The following is a 14,012-nucleotide window of genomic DNA, read 5'->3' on the forward strand; positions in this document are numbered from 1 at the left end:
GAGGCCATCATCGCGCCGACCTCGAGCGGCGCCGTGCGCAGCCCCGCGCCGCGCAGCACGCCCACGCCCTCCGCCGCCGTGCTCGCCAGCCGAAACACGGGACTCCCCACCAGCACCTTGCCCCCCTCCCCGCACAGCACCACCCGAAAGTACCCGTCCTGCGCGGCCGCGGGGATGCGCACCGCGAGCGTCTCGCGCGGCACGTGGGCGCCCCTCGTCCCCGCGGTGGTCAGGAAACGCCGCAGATCGCGCTGCACGCCGCGCTCCTCGAGCTCCGGGAGGTCCGCGGGCGTCGCGCGCCGCTCCGGCGTCACGTCCAGCCAGTCCGCGCCGCCGCTGCCGCCGCCCGCTCTGGCTTTGAGGTTCATGCCGAGGTTGCCGGAGAGGCCGCGGCGCTGCAGGTGGAGGGTGCGCGCGGCGGGGAGGGGCCGGGAGGAGAGCACGGTGAGGAGCACGGCGGTGGAAGGGCCGCGGTACCAGACGAGCGGGGAGGAGTGCCGGATGATGCTGTGGTGGCGGGTGGACTCGGCGGGGCTGGTGAGGAGGCCGGAGGCCAGGTGGCGCGCCTCGTCGAGGGCCTTTTTCCAGGACGGGGGATCTGGTGGTCGGCGCAGGTCCACGGAGCTCTTGGCCCTGCGGATCGGGGGGTCGCCGAGTGCCGAGGAGGTGTCGTTGGGGAAGACGAACCCGGGAGGGAGGGTCGTCGCGGGCTTTTCCCGGGAGAGGGGCGACGGGGAGGGCATGTCGGGGTGCGGTTGGACAGGTAGCTCGTGTAGCTGCGCGACGGACTTGCTGATGCGCAGACGAGGGGGAAGCGGCGGCGGCGGCGGCTCGGGGAAGAGGTCCGAGTACGCCGGGGGCGGTGGATCGGCGGCGCTGGTGACGGGCCGGCGCGGGATAATGAACCCGCCCTTTCGAGAGTCCATCTCTGTCTGCGCTGAGATCAAGTGTCCTGCTGAGCGAGATGATGTATTCGTCACAGCTGCGTTGTTGGAAAAAAGGGAGTCGGTCTCATTTCACTGAGGTCCCCGCAAAGCAGGGACCCCTTGCAGGAGCTACCCGGGATGCACAAAAGTCACAACCTCCAAATCAAACAGGCAGAAATTATTCGCGGATACACTTGTTCATGCAATCTTTCGGTATATAAGAATCATCACAAAATTTAGTCAAGATTTATTGAATTCCCTCAAGCACCGGCCACTCCCAGCGCTGCCAGCTCGTCCTTTCAAACATCCCACACAGCGTCACCATGTCCTTGTACACACTGTAAAACATAAGTATCAAACACGAAACACGAAGACCAAGACAGTACTCACACTGGACCCTGCTCCGAACCAGTCACGTAAGCCGCATTGCAAATGTTAAAACGCCAGAGAGTACAAGAGGTTCCTCGCCTCCCAATCCTCCTCTACATCCAACGTTAGCTTACCGACATCCCATCCACAGCATACACAGCTTACTCGGTTCCGACAGCTCCATGAGCTTCTTGTAGCTCGCCATGTACTCGGCCCTGCTCAGCTCGTGCCTCAGCGCCCGCCAGTCACCAACATCATACTCCGCATGTCCGTAGAACGCGCTCGGGTCACACGCAAAAGCCGCGCCGGTCCGCGCGTCCATCCCCGTGTTGCCGTCCCAGCAGTCCCCGTGCACCAGGCTCGGCTTCAGCACGCGGCTGTCCTCCTGCAGCGGCCGCAGCAAGCCGCGGCACCACCCGGTCGAGCACCAGCCGCGCGATCTCCTTGAAGTCGGCGGCGTCGACGCCCAGGAAGATTAGGGTGTTGCTGGTGGCGCCGAGGAGCAGCTTGGCGCGGGCCGTGACGGCGCGCGGCACCGCCATCACCTTGACGAGGTCGATGGTGCCGGGCGGCGTGGCAGTGGCGCGCATCCAGAGACAAGAGCTTGAGCTGTGCGCCAAAGTGAAAGACGGAGCGGTACGCCCGGGTCGTGGGTGGCAAGTGCGACCAGGCGATGGCGCCGCCGCGTTGACTTTCGCAGGACCAGAGGACGGCGGCGGACGGGAGCTCCCGGCCGTCGGGCACAGTTGCACAACAAAGAAAACGACTGGCAAGACATTGCTACCGCAAAAAAGAGCACGGGGGGGAGTTCTTAGTCGCTGGTGAAGCAGGGTGGGATAATCTTGTTTTTGTTTTTATTTTGTTTTTGTTTTTGTTCTATTATACTTTTATTTTTTGCATCTGCACATTCTGTTTTACGGGAAACTTGTTATGGCTATAAAACACACATATTTCCAATTTAGTCATGCTTTGTATTCATGTAATACTTCATTCCCTTGCTCTCGCTCTTGCTCATGCGCTGGCGACAATGGCCTCAATCTCGGCGGCCGTGGTAGGCAGGTTAGTCAGGTTCTCGTGGCCCGTCTCGGTGACGAGAATGTCATCCTCGATCCTACACCAGTCAGCATAATCCAGCCCAATTTTTGTGAATCATCTTCTTCTTTTTTAACGTACCGAACACCACCAACATCCCAGTATTTGTTGAGGATCTCTTCGTTAATGAACTTGCTGTGGAAAGGGTCCTTGAGGTAGGGCTTGATGATGAACTCGCAAAAGTACACCTAGACACACATTTGTTAGCCGTAAATCTCCGTGGTGAAACTGGTCAAGCACGTACACCAGGCTCGATCGTGACGACAGAGTTGGTCGGGACGATGCCGCGCAGACGCAGGTTGGGGAAGAGCTTGTCCGGGTCCTGCCGGTTCTGCCCGCCGCACGTGTCGTGGCAGTCCATGCCGAGGTGGTGGCCGAGGCCGTGCGGGAAGAAGGCCGCCGACGTGCGCGCCGCCAGGATCTCATCACGATCACCCTGGAGGATGCCCAGCTCCAGCAGGCCGTCGATGGCAATGGTGTGCGCCAGGACGTGCAGCTCGTCGTAGTTGACGCCGCCCTTGAGCCGCGCGCTCGTCTCGTTCTTCATCTTGAGCACAATGTCGTAGATGGCCCGCGACTCCTTGGTGAACTTGCCGCTGATGGGGAAGGTTCGCGTGATGTCGGCGCAGTAGTTGTCGGCCTCGGCGCCGGCGTCGACGAGCACGTTTTGCTTGCCCTCGAGGTTGCACGTGTTGTCGATGTAGTGCAGCGTGGCGGCGGCGCGGCCGCTGGCGAAGATGGGGTGGTAGGACATCTCCTTGGAGTTGTACGAGTAGCAGCGCTCCAGGAAGGAGGCCTCGAGCTCCTGCTCCGTCTTGGCTGACTTGGCGCGCTTCATGGCGGCGACGTGGCCGAGGCCGGAGACGTAGTTGGCGCGGCGGATCAGGGCGACCTCGTACGCATCCTTGGTGACGCGGGCGAGCTCGATGGCGGGCTTGACGGCGGCGAGGTCCTTGGAGACGAAGGCGTCGAGGGAAATGTGGGGGGAGACCTGGCCGTCGATGGCGTAGACGGTGGCCTTGGGACTGGCGGCGGCGAGCGCGGCGAGGGTAGCAGGGAGCTCCGTGTTGGGCTTGACGTCGTCAACATCATACAGCTTCAGGGCGTCGTCGATGGTGGTGGGAAGGCCAGACCAGATGACGTCCTCGGGGTCAATGGGCGGGATGAAGAGGGTGGTTTTGTCGGCCTGGATGTCGTAGACGACGAAGCAGTCGGGGAGGTTGCAGCCGGTGAGGTAGTAGAAGAAGCGGCGTTGGCTGGACGGGGGTTAAGTAAGCGTATGGGAGTCAGCAGGAGTCATTCAAGGATCATGAGAGTGTCCAGGAGTGAAAATGAAGATGAAGATTAGGATTAAGATGGTGACGCACCGGAAAGGCACGGGCCCGTCGTTGTCTTCCTGCATCTGGGTGTGACGGGCCTCGAGGTAGATGAAGCCATCGGCAACGGCGCCCTTTTCGCGGAGGATTTGGACGACGCGCTTGGCGTGGGCCTTGGCGGGGTACTTGCCCTTGAGGACGGATTCAAAGTCGGGGAGCGCCATGGCGGAGGACGAGGACGGAGTGTGAGGGAGCTGATGGCGTGGTGAGAGGTGTGTTGGGGATGATGCGTGGGCAAGAGTGCGGCGATGGGATGGCGCGGGAGGAAGAATCTTATGAGCGGCAGCTGCGGGGCGTAGGAACGGCGTGGTCGGAGGGGATGGCCGATGAAGAATGTGGCCGTGTCGGACAAGTCGGAGAGGGGCCGTGGTGAGAGGAAGGATTGGACGAAGCAGAAGCAGAAGAGGAGGAGGAGGAGGGGCAACGAGGCTCATGGCGGGGTATTTCAGCATGTCATCAGCCAGGCTGGGCCGGGGTACCTTTGGCTGCCTATACCCTGCCAAGCATAACAGCTCGTTAAAGGTGCTAATTTTTATTTCCAGCCAATCGAATCAATTAAAAGGGACAATCGCTCACTGAACAACAAGAACATTGCAATGGGATGGGACTGCCAGCAAGGGGCAAATCCCCGCCAAAGCTGCCAGTTCCCAGTTCTCTGCCCCACGGCGGCTTAAGTCGGCTCCCGCAGAGGAGAGAGAAGTACGCATGTAGGCGTCTGGCTGGTTATATAAATCTCGCGTTTTTTTTTCTCTTTCTCTCTTTTTTCTTTTAGAAACTTGGCATTTTAATAATTTTTTTTTTCTTTTTTTATTCCAACTGTATCATGCCTCCCTCATCCTGGCTTGTCAGCTGTTGACCGTTCACCATTCAGCCCGTCACGTCAGCGGCCCTCCATTTACGTTATGCCAACCGTATTTAATCCGTCGCGGCAGCACTACCCGCACGCCTCCGTCGGCCAGTCTACCCGATAAGAAATAAATCGTACTACAGGAATAAAGTAGATTTACTCGACGGCAAATTTCCATGTCGACAAAATACAACCATTTATCACATCTCGTTCATCACATACCACTGTCTGTCTGTCTGTTTGCCAGCCGCGGCATCGCCGAAAGATGCAGAGGGCCCCCACGCCTCACACAAGCCTCACACAAGCCTCACACCAGCCTCGCACCAGCCTCGCACGAGCCTCGCACCAACCTCGCACTCATCTCATCTCATCTCAACCCGCACCCGCCAAAGTACCCAGTTAGTACCAGTTACCAGGTAACTACAGTACCTAGAAAGCAGTGCAGAGTAATTCGTTGGCGCGCCGTGACAGCTCACCTTGCACAAACACAAACACCATCTTCCCGTCACCATCCACTTCCATTTCCATCTATCTATCTACCTCGCACAACGACAGCCGACGCCATGCACGACATTCCCTCTTGACCGCTGCCGCTGCCGCCTGTCCCCCACCCTTCCTCCCTTCTACATTTCTCTCTCCTCCTCTTCCTCCTCCGCCACGCCCCCGACGTCTCGCTCATCACAGTCACAAACACCGCGAGACACTGGTCCGCCGCCTCGCCTTCCCGGCCGCGCCCTCGCAGTCGTACAATCATCATCATCATTCGACTACCACTACAGACCACTCCAGATGCAACTCTGACCATGACATCCGACCAAGAAATGCCAAGTCTCGTCACTGCCGGGCCCCCCTGAATCCTCCTCCCTCGCTCTAGCTTCCCGCGCGGCTTGCTCTCGCTCACTCCATCCCCAACAAACTAGTCGCAAACTACCCGTGTCCTGGCCTCCTCCTAGCTCAGCACACAAAGGACCATGGGAAGCTGACATGTTTCAACTTGCCCGTCAAACGTAGTTGCCTGAGATGCCTACGCTTCACCAGCACTCGGACTTTTATGGTACGCATACTTTGCAGGCATGCCCGCCCAGCTGTCGCCCTCTCCTCAGGCCAAGCCCTTTTTCCCACGCAAATTCGCAGCCACCATTCGCACCGTGATGCCATCATCATGACCAATCAGACATTTGATTCAGTAACCCAACGACGAGACATGCGGACTTACCCTCCGATCCCTTTGTTGTCTCCTCCAAATTCCAGTCGAGCCTGACTGTCGGTGCCGCTGTCTCACTTTGCGAATGGACATGTACCCCTGGCCACCTGTCCAACCCGCACACTAAGACTCGCACTCAGACTCGTCAGACTCGTCAGACTCGTCAGACTCATCAGACTCGCATCGGACCCAGCGCCAGCTCACCTCATTGGCAAATCACGCCTTTTCTCTTCCCTCGGTCCCCGGCAATGTCAAGATGATGCAGGCCCTGCCCACCCTGCCCATCCTGCCCATCCTGTCTACTAGCCGCCCTGTCCACCGACCGACCATCGTCGGCCCTCCAAGCCTCCTCATTGCCAGACAGGCATCAGACATTTACACATGTCTCTCTGCTATGTACTCCGCATGCATGTCTTTCCTGCTCCTGCGAACCTCGATGCACCATGCATCGCCAAGGGCCTCTCAGTCGATCTGCCGCGCGCCTTGCTACCATGTCACCGGGTCGCTTCCCCTAGTCTGTATTTTTGTCATGATTTGTTTTATCTTTTATCCTCTTTTTTAATCTTCATCTTGACACCCCCCATTGGTGCTTTCCTGCATCTTGTTTCTGCCTATTCTTATACCTCCCTCCGCATCTGCCCACCCACCACCCCTCTGAATCGTTGTCGTCACCCATCCACCCCTCTTCACGAGTCAATGCCAATCCAGCCTTGGCCCCATGTCTTCTCAGACAACCATTCAGCCTTCAGCTCTCTTGTTATGCCTCTGCTCCTCACGCCTCGCCTCACCTCACCTCGGGTCGTATGCTCGTGTCCCACTCTCACCTCATTAGCACCACTCTTCCCGCTATTGGTCCTTACTATGCCAAGCCGTCTATCTACCCGTAGCGACGACATGTCTCTTATCATCCGTATACTTCAAGTCAAATCAGCGCCCGGCAATTATGTCGCCTCCCCAGCTCCTTTGAAACCGGGTCCCTACATAAGTTGGACGTCTACCCGATCAAACTACCTGCAGCCACACCAGAGACAATTACATCGCACACTGTACAACAACTCATACGAGCATCGGCCGTTAAGACCCCAGCAGCTGCCGTGCACCGAAACAAACTCCAAGGGACACGGCCCAAGACGCGCGCGCATAGACACTGGCCACATCATCCGCCCGAAATCTCTTCATCAAGAGTAATCAAATCTTGCTTCCTGTCCCTGCTTTCCCTTGCCGCCTTCCTCTTCGACTCACATATATATATCGCTACTACACTCGACCATGTCTGCCAGGATTACTCACCATCTCGACCACACAAACCTCCGTCATCATCACCACCAACACCACTTACACCACTTACACCACTTACACCAAGACTCCAACGCCTCTTCCTCCACAATGGTTACCGCTGTCATCCTCACGCATCCTCCCAGCCAGGCCGAGAAGAACAAGGTACTCTCGCCACATGTCCAAGTGCAGATCAGCGGTCAAGAGTCCGGCGCCAACTTCTTCGCCATGGCCGTGCTCCTGGACCCGAGGTCAAGTGCCGTGGCCGGTGGCCTGCTCACTGAACCCACGACGGGGGGGGTTTCGCAGAATGACGGGTCCACCATGATCTTTACCTTTTCCAACTCGTCCATTATCGCCGCTGGCACGTACAAGATGCGCCTGGACATCTACAGTGTCAATGACACCGACGGTGCCAAGTTGGAGACCCAGCTCGAGGCGGGCCAGATTTCCGTCACTAATTAGCCGGTACCGTTAGCAAGTCAGCGACCCTGTACGTTTCCCTTTCCTCCCTCGGGGTGGCAAAGACATGCCCAAGCTGACAATGCGACCTTGGACCAGCGTAACGGAGGACATGCGGTCGCTGGTCAGAACCGCCAGGGTTCCACTATCGCCACCACACGGAAGCTGAAAAAAAAAAGGTTTCCAAGGGAGAGCGTGGGACCGACGACACGTGAAACCAGGGCCCTGCGTGCACCGATGGAGTGGTAACGCGCAGCTAACAGGGGGGCTAGGATCGTCCGTTGTTCATCGGATCTGAGCAGGGTCTCAGTTGAGCTATGGACTCGGACAGGGCCGATGAAGAAGGTTCGGCAATGTTTTGGACACGGGCAGGAATGACAATGATTAATGATGGTTAACTGCAGTGAGGGATGCAGGATTTGGGTTAGCCATGATGGCACGCGGGCGTGTTGCTAGGCGTACAGACCATTTACAGTCAATCCACACAATCTACAGAGAATAAGAGAGTATTTCGAAAAGTTGACTGGAGGATACATGAGAAGGGGGTTCTCGTCGTTTGGTGAGACGGTGATGTATTCGTAGTCATGTCGGCCTATTTGATGACGATTACAAGCGTTCCTCAGCAAAGGGTGGCCCCGAATACCGTCGGGGGTGACAGACGTAGTGACAAATTCTGAGGAAAAATGATAGAATGAATGTTTCAAAGCCATTGATTTCCTCGTTCAGCAAGGCTGCAACCAAACGGGTGGTTCAAATTAAAGAGGGAGGCAACCAAATAGTTGACTGTTTAAGACGGCGAAAAAAAAAATAGCGGGATTTGAAATGCTAAAAGATATAAGATGATACAAAACAAACGTTCAAAAACATGAGAGAAAACAAGCAAGGGCAGGAGAAGAAAATCAGGCCACTCAGGTGTACTAGTGGCGACCACAGGACCCTGTCTTGCTGAGCTACATACATAGAATACCTGCGCGATGTCTCGCCTTTCTGTAAAGGCATAGGTTCAGATTTCGTGTCTCGTGCGCTCCGAGAATATCGCGAATAAACGAGAGAAGAACAAAAAAACTCAGCTCAACGATCCAGAAAAGAAGTGCAGAGGCGAATCGGTCGCCAAATGATGATCCAGAGCAATGACAATGGTCAGAAATCATCGCGGTAACGTCACGTGCAAGAAGTCACTGTGTGCCGTCATTTTCTCCACACAGCAAAACACGAAAGAACCTGCGAATCACGACGTTCCGATTTGCAGCAGAGCCCATCCAGCCTTGCTGCCGTGACGATAGCCGGGGGCTTCGATCTGCGTAGAGTAGGGAGAGAGACGGAAAAACGCTTCCATCATGGTGTACTACTACACGTCCAACGTGGTGGACCCGCCTGGCTTCATCTACGTCGGCAAGGACAAGTTTGAGAGTATGCCGACCACTGTACATGCCACACCCGACGGGAAGTTGACGGGCTGACTTTTGTCGGTGAAGACGAGGATCTTATTAAATTCGGCTGGGACGAGGATGTCTGGTGCGCAATCCCCCTATCCCGTCTTTGAGGGAAGTTGGATAGTTACTGATCCGTCTCCAGGGTATGAACCACCTACCCGCAGCCCATGAGGGCATCACCAACCCCCGCCACTGCTGCGCTCACACAAACTCCAGTTTCACGTCGACAAGCTGTCCAGCGCACACGTTTACCTCCGGATGCAACCGGACCAAGCATGGGACTCCCTCCCCGAGGACCTCGTCGCCGACCTCGCCCAACTCACCAAGGCCAACTCCATCGAAGGTTCCCTCCCTCCCCCTCCCCCTTCCCCCAAGCAACTCCCACTGACACAACCCCCCCAAGGTAACAAAAAGGACAACATCACGGTGATTTACACCCCCTGGTCCAACCTCAAAAAGGACGGCTCCATGGACGTCGGCCAGGTCTCCTTCCACAACCCGCGCCTCGTCCGGCGTGTGCTCGTCGCCGCGCGGCAGAACCCCGTGGTCAACAGGCTGACCAAGACGCGCACCGAGGTCCAGAAGCCGGACCTGAAGCAGCAGCGTGATGATCGTGATAAGGAGCGGCGTCGCAAGGCCAACGCCGCCCTGCAACTCCAAGTACGTCTTTTTTTTTCTTTGCCTCGCTTCGCTCGACGTGGGGGGGTGTGGAATGTGGCTGACTTTGGGTGGGATGGGTAGAAAAAGGAAGAGGCGCGGCAGGCGCAGGAGTGGAAGGAGAAGAAGTGGCAGAAGGACCATGCATATGATGACTTGTTTACGGAGGAGAATATGGATATGCAGAGTAATCAGAACCGCAGCGCGGATTGGGAGGACGACTTCATGTAGCGGGTCATTTACAATACAAGCCAACATCACCAGACGGTGTTGACCACAACCAAGCGCCTAAAAGATTCCTGGCAACTCATCTCGGAAGGGGGGGAAAATAGAGAGAAAGAGAAAAAGTCAAAAATGTGAGACAGGAGAAACTTTCATCGTCATCATGGCGAATTCCCACTGTGTACTTGGTACATACATAATTGCACTCCCACTGTAGTCAAGGTGGGTGGGACGCATCCAGGCAACAGAATTCCTGACCAACCAAAAGCCGTCGCGCGGCAGCTTCACTGCGGGGAGAATGCATAGCCGCCTGCATTGGGTCAGCAAGGCAAGGCAACTACCACCTAATAACTCGTCACCAAAACAGGCAACAGAATAATAAGTCTAGACTTGCTCATCTTGACTTGCTCTCGCCGCCTACTTCATCCTCCATCCTCCTTCCCCCAACACGCATCACTGTGAGCCGTCGTGTCTCTTCCACCACCAAGGGCTCGCGCGATATCGAACCCCATCGCTGACCGACAAGACGACCGAGACCAAGAATGGCACGCAATTCGCAGGCCACCTAGCCAAGTACTAGACTGTAACCATCGCTACGATAGCATCTTTCCAGCAAAGCCTGTTAGTCCCTGCCCGCCTGCTGTGCGACTACAGAATACATCTGCCTAGCCAGGCCACGACCTTGTCGCAAACACCAGCAAATCCACGACACCATCGATATACATTCATCTACACACACATCCATCCCGAAATATTTCGACGATAATCCTGCGAGACACACTACCGATCCCCTCGAATCACCACCCATACCCACACACACATGGAGACCCTACTCCCCCCCGGCGGCTTCCAGCTGCCCTTCCGCAACAGCCTCTCCCGCCTCTACAACGACACCAAGAAGTCCTCCGACTTCGTCCAGGCGCCCGTCCCGCGCGAGAAGCAGCAGGACCCGGACGCCGCCGGCCTGCACCGCAAGCTCCGCATCCAAAAGGACCGCCTCGTCGGCTGGGGCCTCGAGTGGTCCGACCCCGCCGCCCAGACCGCCGAGATTGACGAGTCGCTCTCGCGCGCGGGCCTCGCAGAGGTCGTCGCCAGCATCATGTCCACCATCAAGGACATCCTCGCCGAGGCCGAGCAGCTCTGGCTGAGCGGAAGCGGCGGCGCGGACAACAAGGAGAAGAAGGACAAGATGGTGCAGTGGGATCGGGCTCGCTTCGAGGACCTGGTCAATGACTTTACAGCGTCCGTGGACACCCTCTATGACCTATCAAGAGCACGCGGCGCCGCGATGCGGACACCCTCCAAAGATGGCAGCTCCGGCTCCTACAAGGCAGCCACCGCCGCCGCCGCCAGTTCCCGCTCGTTTGAGCCGACGCGCATAAATACACCGCAAGTCATCGACCCCGCGCAGCTCACCGAGATCCCGCCCGCCCAGACCCAGCTGCCCCCCGGCACTGACGCCTCCGCGCAGCCCGCCGTCGTGCTCATGAGCAAGACGGCCTACGCGGACATGGCGCGCGGCCGTACCCTCGCGCCTTGGGGCCCGCTGCTGCTCGAGTACGCGCCCTTCGACGCCATCTACGCCGCCACCGGCATCGCGCCGCCCATGGCGCGCTTCGAGCGGCTCTCCGCCGGCCTCTCCACCCACCCGCCGCCGCAGTCGCGGTGGTCCGGCCTGCCGCTGCTGCTCGGGTACTTTGAGGACCTGGAGCGCGCGCGCTTCGGTCTCGTCTACCGCCTCCCCGCGCCGCTCGACGCCCGTGTCCTGGACGCCTACAGGAGGGCCGCGACGCACGACATGCGCTCGCTGCGCGTGCTGCTTGAGGACCCGGCGCGCGAACCCCCCCTCGAGGCCAAGTTCCGCCTCGCGCGTAACATCGCCGGCACCGTCTTCGACATGCACGCGCGCGGTGTCACGCACGGAAAGCTCGCCGCGGACAACGTCCTGTTTTGCGACGAGGAGGCCGCGGCCGAGGGGGTCCTGCCGCTGAACGCGGCGGTAGACGTGCGACGGCCGCTGATCTCGTCGTTTGACGTCTTTTCCGAGCCCAAGACGAGCGAGTCGCAGAGGTCGTCTGTGCTCCATGTCGCCGACGAGCGCGTGCTGGAGCTGCAAGCGCTCTCCGTGCTGCTCCTGTCCGTCGGTCTCTGGATGAACGTCGAGAGGCTGCCGTCGGACGACGCCGGAATTGCGTCGGCCATGGCTTTGCTCGAGGTTAAGTGCGGCGGCCTGTACGCCAAGGCGGTCCGCACCTGCGGGGAGGCGATGGGAACCGGCGGCGAGGATCGGGAGGCCGCGCTGGTGCAGGTGCAGATGCGCATAGGCCGCTTCCTCGAGACGTGCTGCATCCTGGACGGCGTCAGCGGTTGGGAGAAGAGACTGGATGCGGACATGAAGGAAGAGGCGAGGCAGTCGAGCGATGCCAAGCACAAGCACGACATTGCCCAGCCTTCCTCACAACCGCAGGCCCTCGCACCAGAAGACGCGACCACTCACGGCGTGCGCGAAGCACAGCCTGCAAAGCCCGCCGCCAAGGAGCACAAGCTCAGGCTGTACAGCCAGGTGCCGCTGCCCGCCGAGGCGGTCGAGAAGTGGAACACGATCCTCATGCCGCAGATCAACCAGGCGCTGCGCCACTTCTACCGCAAGCACCCGGAGTCGGTCGAGATCTCGCTCGAGTCCATCGGGCTGAGTCCGCAGCAGACGGAGCCGACGGTGCTGGTCGTGTGCTCCTCCGTCGGCAAGGTGCGCGCCATCCTCAACAAGCGCGTCGGCGGTCTGTTTGACGGGTCCACGGGGTTCGCGCTGCGGGTTTGTCGCGGGCATGTGGTCCGGTCCCGCGCCGCCCGGCGCTCCATGGCTACTTCTACGCACGACGACGACGGAGAGTTGGTGGAGGCTGTGAACCCGCAGTACCAGGAGCGCCCGGGCAACGGTGCGAGCATCGGCGCGTGGATCGGTGACCGACACCTGCCGCCGGTCAGCTTCGGCGGGCTGGTCGTGGTGGACGGAAGGACGTACGGCATGACGGTGCACCACATGCTAGACGACCCGGACCGGGACGACCTCGGCGGCCAGGGGGCGCAGCGCAGCGCAGCCTACCGCGACGCGGCCCAATATGACGAAAGCACCGACGACGGCGATGATGACGACGATGGCTACGAGCTATCCGACACGGAGTCGGAAGCGTACTCTGACACGGACATCACAAGCGACTACGGCGACGACGACAGCGACGACGACGACGACGACGACGAAGAGGCAGCGGAGCCGGGCGACATTCCCGGCGTCGAGCCCGGCTGCGGCGACGGCTACGTAGTCACACAGCCCGCCCTCGACGACGTCGAGGAGGGCTTCTACCCGTGCACCGAGACCGAGGACGAGGACCACCTCGCCACCTTCCGCCTCGGCGCCGTCTACGCGTCCAGCGGCATCCGCCGCCGCCGCGACCCGCACCGCGGCCTCGTCCACGAGGTCGACTGGGCGCTCTTCGAGTTCGCCCCCGACCGGCTCCCCGACGACCAGCCGGGGTGCGGGCAGCCGCAACAGCCGACCGTGCTCGCGCCGTCCGCCGCGCTGCCCGGCAAGCACGTCCGGTGCGTCGCGCGCACCAGCGGCTCCCGCCAAGGCCTCATCCTTCCCGCCCTGTGCAGCGTGCGCATCTACGGCCGCGTGTCCCCCAGCCACGCGCACCAAGTCGCCAGCACCGAGCCCTCCTCCTCTGGCTCTCGGGCGATGGGCATACCGGGGGACAGCGGGGCGTGGGTCGTCGGCGCCGAGGACGATGGGGACTTGTGCGGCCACGTGCTCGCGTGGAGCGCGCGGAAGCGCGTCGCGTATATATGTCCGATGGACGTGCTGCTGCTGGACGTGGCGCGGACGCTGGGCGCGCGCGAGGTGCGGCTGCCGGGCGGCGAGCCGGTGGTGGTGCTGGAGGAGGAGGAGGAGGAGGAGGCGGAGGAGGAGGCGGAGCAGGTCAGGGGGGAGGTGGTGCTGCCGAGGGCGATGGGCGGTGGTGCTGCGGCGCGGAGCCTGGCGAGGGAGGTGGCGGACGTGACGATGGGCGTCAAGGGCATCGATGTGAGGAGTTGACGGTTCAGGAGGGGCGGGCTGCCTACGTGTTTGAGCGTGCGAGTGTGAGTCGATAT

General features: G+C 59.6%; 6 protein-coding genes across 6 annotated transcripts in view; 3 read left to right on the forward strand and 3 right to left on the reverse strand.

The window, feature by feature from the left end:
- The window catches only part of ISF_08949 (LipA and NB-ARC domain protein), a gene marked incomplete at both ends in the record, with an annotated part of 1,984 nt that extends 1,058 nt beyond the window's left edge, over window positions 1–926 (reverse strand). Inside the window, one exon of the mRNA XM_018852552.1 lies at window positions 21–926. Coding sequence (XP_018700281.1) covers window positions 21–926 — 906 coding nt within the window. The remainder of the gene's footprint in view (window positions 1–20) is intronic.
- A 435-nt stretch (window positions 927–1,361) lies between these two features.
- ISF_08950 (Fructosamine/Ketosamine-3-kinase) lies at window positions 1,362–1,885 on the reverse strand (the record flags this gene model as incomplete). Its single annotated transcript, XM_018852553.1, has 3 exons — window positions 1,362–1,408; window positions 1,461–1,680; window positions 1,709–1,885. 3 exons carry the CDS (start codon window positions 1,883–1,885, stop codon window positions 1,362–1,364), a joined length of 444 nt encoding a protein of 147 aa, XP_018700282.1.
- Window positions 1,886–2,306: 421 nt separating this feature from the next.
- Window positions 2,307–4,197, reverse strand: ISF_08951 (Peptidase M24, structural domain protein; the record flags this gene model as incomplete). Its single annotated transcript, XM_018852554.1, has 4 exons — window positions 2,307–2,406; window positions 2,469–2,575; window positions 2,632–3,643; window positions 3,755–4,197. The coding sequence occupies 4 exons, from the start codon at window positions 4,195–4,197 to the stop codon at window positions 2,307–2,309; spliced, it is 1,662 nt and encodes a 553-aa protein (XP_018700283.1).
- A 3,003-nt stretch (window positions 4,198–7,200) lies between these two features.
- Window positions 7,201–7,554, forward strand: ISF_08952 (hypothetical protein; the record flags this gene model as incomplete). Its single annotated transcript, XM_018852555.1, has 1 exon — window positions 7,201–7,554. The coding sequence occupies one exon, from the start codon at window positions 7,201–7,203 to the stop codon at window positions 7,552–7,554; it is 354 nt and encodes a 117-aa protein (XP_018700284.1).
- Window positions 7,555–8,888: 1,334 nt separating this feature from the next.
- ISF_08953 (hypothetical protein) lies at window positions 8,889–9,872 on the forward strand (the record flags this gene model as incomplete). The annotated part of the gene is made up of 3 exons (XM_018852556.1): window positions 8,889–8,975; window positions 9,201–9,644; window positions 9,726–9,872. 3 exons carry the CDS (start codon window positions 8,889–8,891, stop codon window positions 9,870–9,872), a joined length of 678 nt encoding a protein of 225 aa, XP_018700285.1.
- An 811-nt stretch (window positions 9,873–10,683) lies between these two features.
- ISF_08954 (hypothetical protein) lies at window positions 10,684–13,956 on the forward strand (the record flags this gene model as incomplete). Its single annotated transcript, XM_018852557.1, has 1 exon — window positions 10,684–13,956. One exon carries the CDS (start codon window positions 10,684–10,686, stop codon window positions 13,954–13,956), a length of 3,273 nt encoding a protein of 1,090 aa, XP_018700286.1.
- Between the last annotated feature and the right edge of the window lie 56 nt (window positions 13,957–14,012).

Source organism: Cordyceps fumosorosea, assembly GCF_001636725.1.
Source record: "Cordyceps fumosorosea ARSEF 2679 chromosome Unknown scaffold_38, whole genome shotgun sequence".
NCBI lineage: Eukaryota > Fungi > Ascomycota > Sordariomycetes > Hypocreales > Cordycipitaceae > Cordyceps > Cordyceps fumosorosea.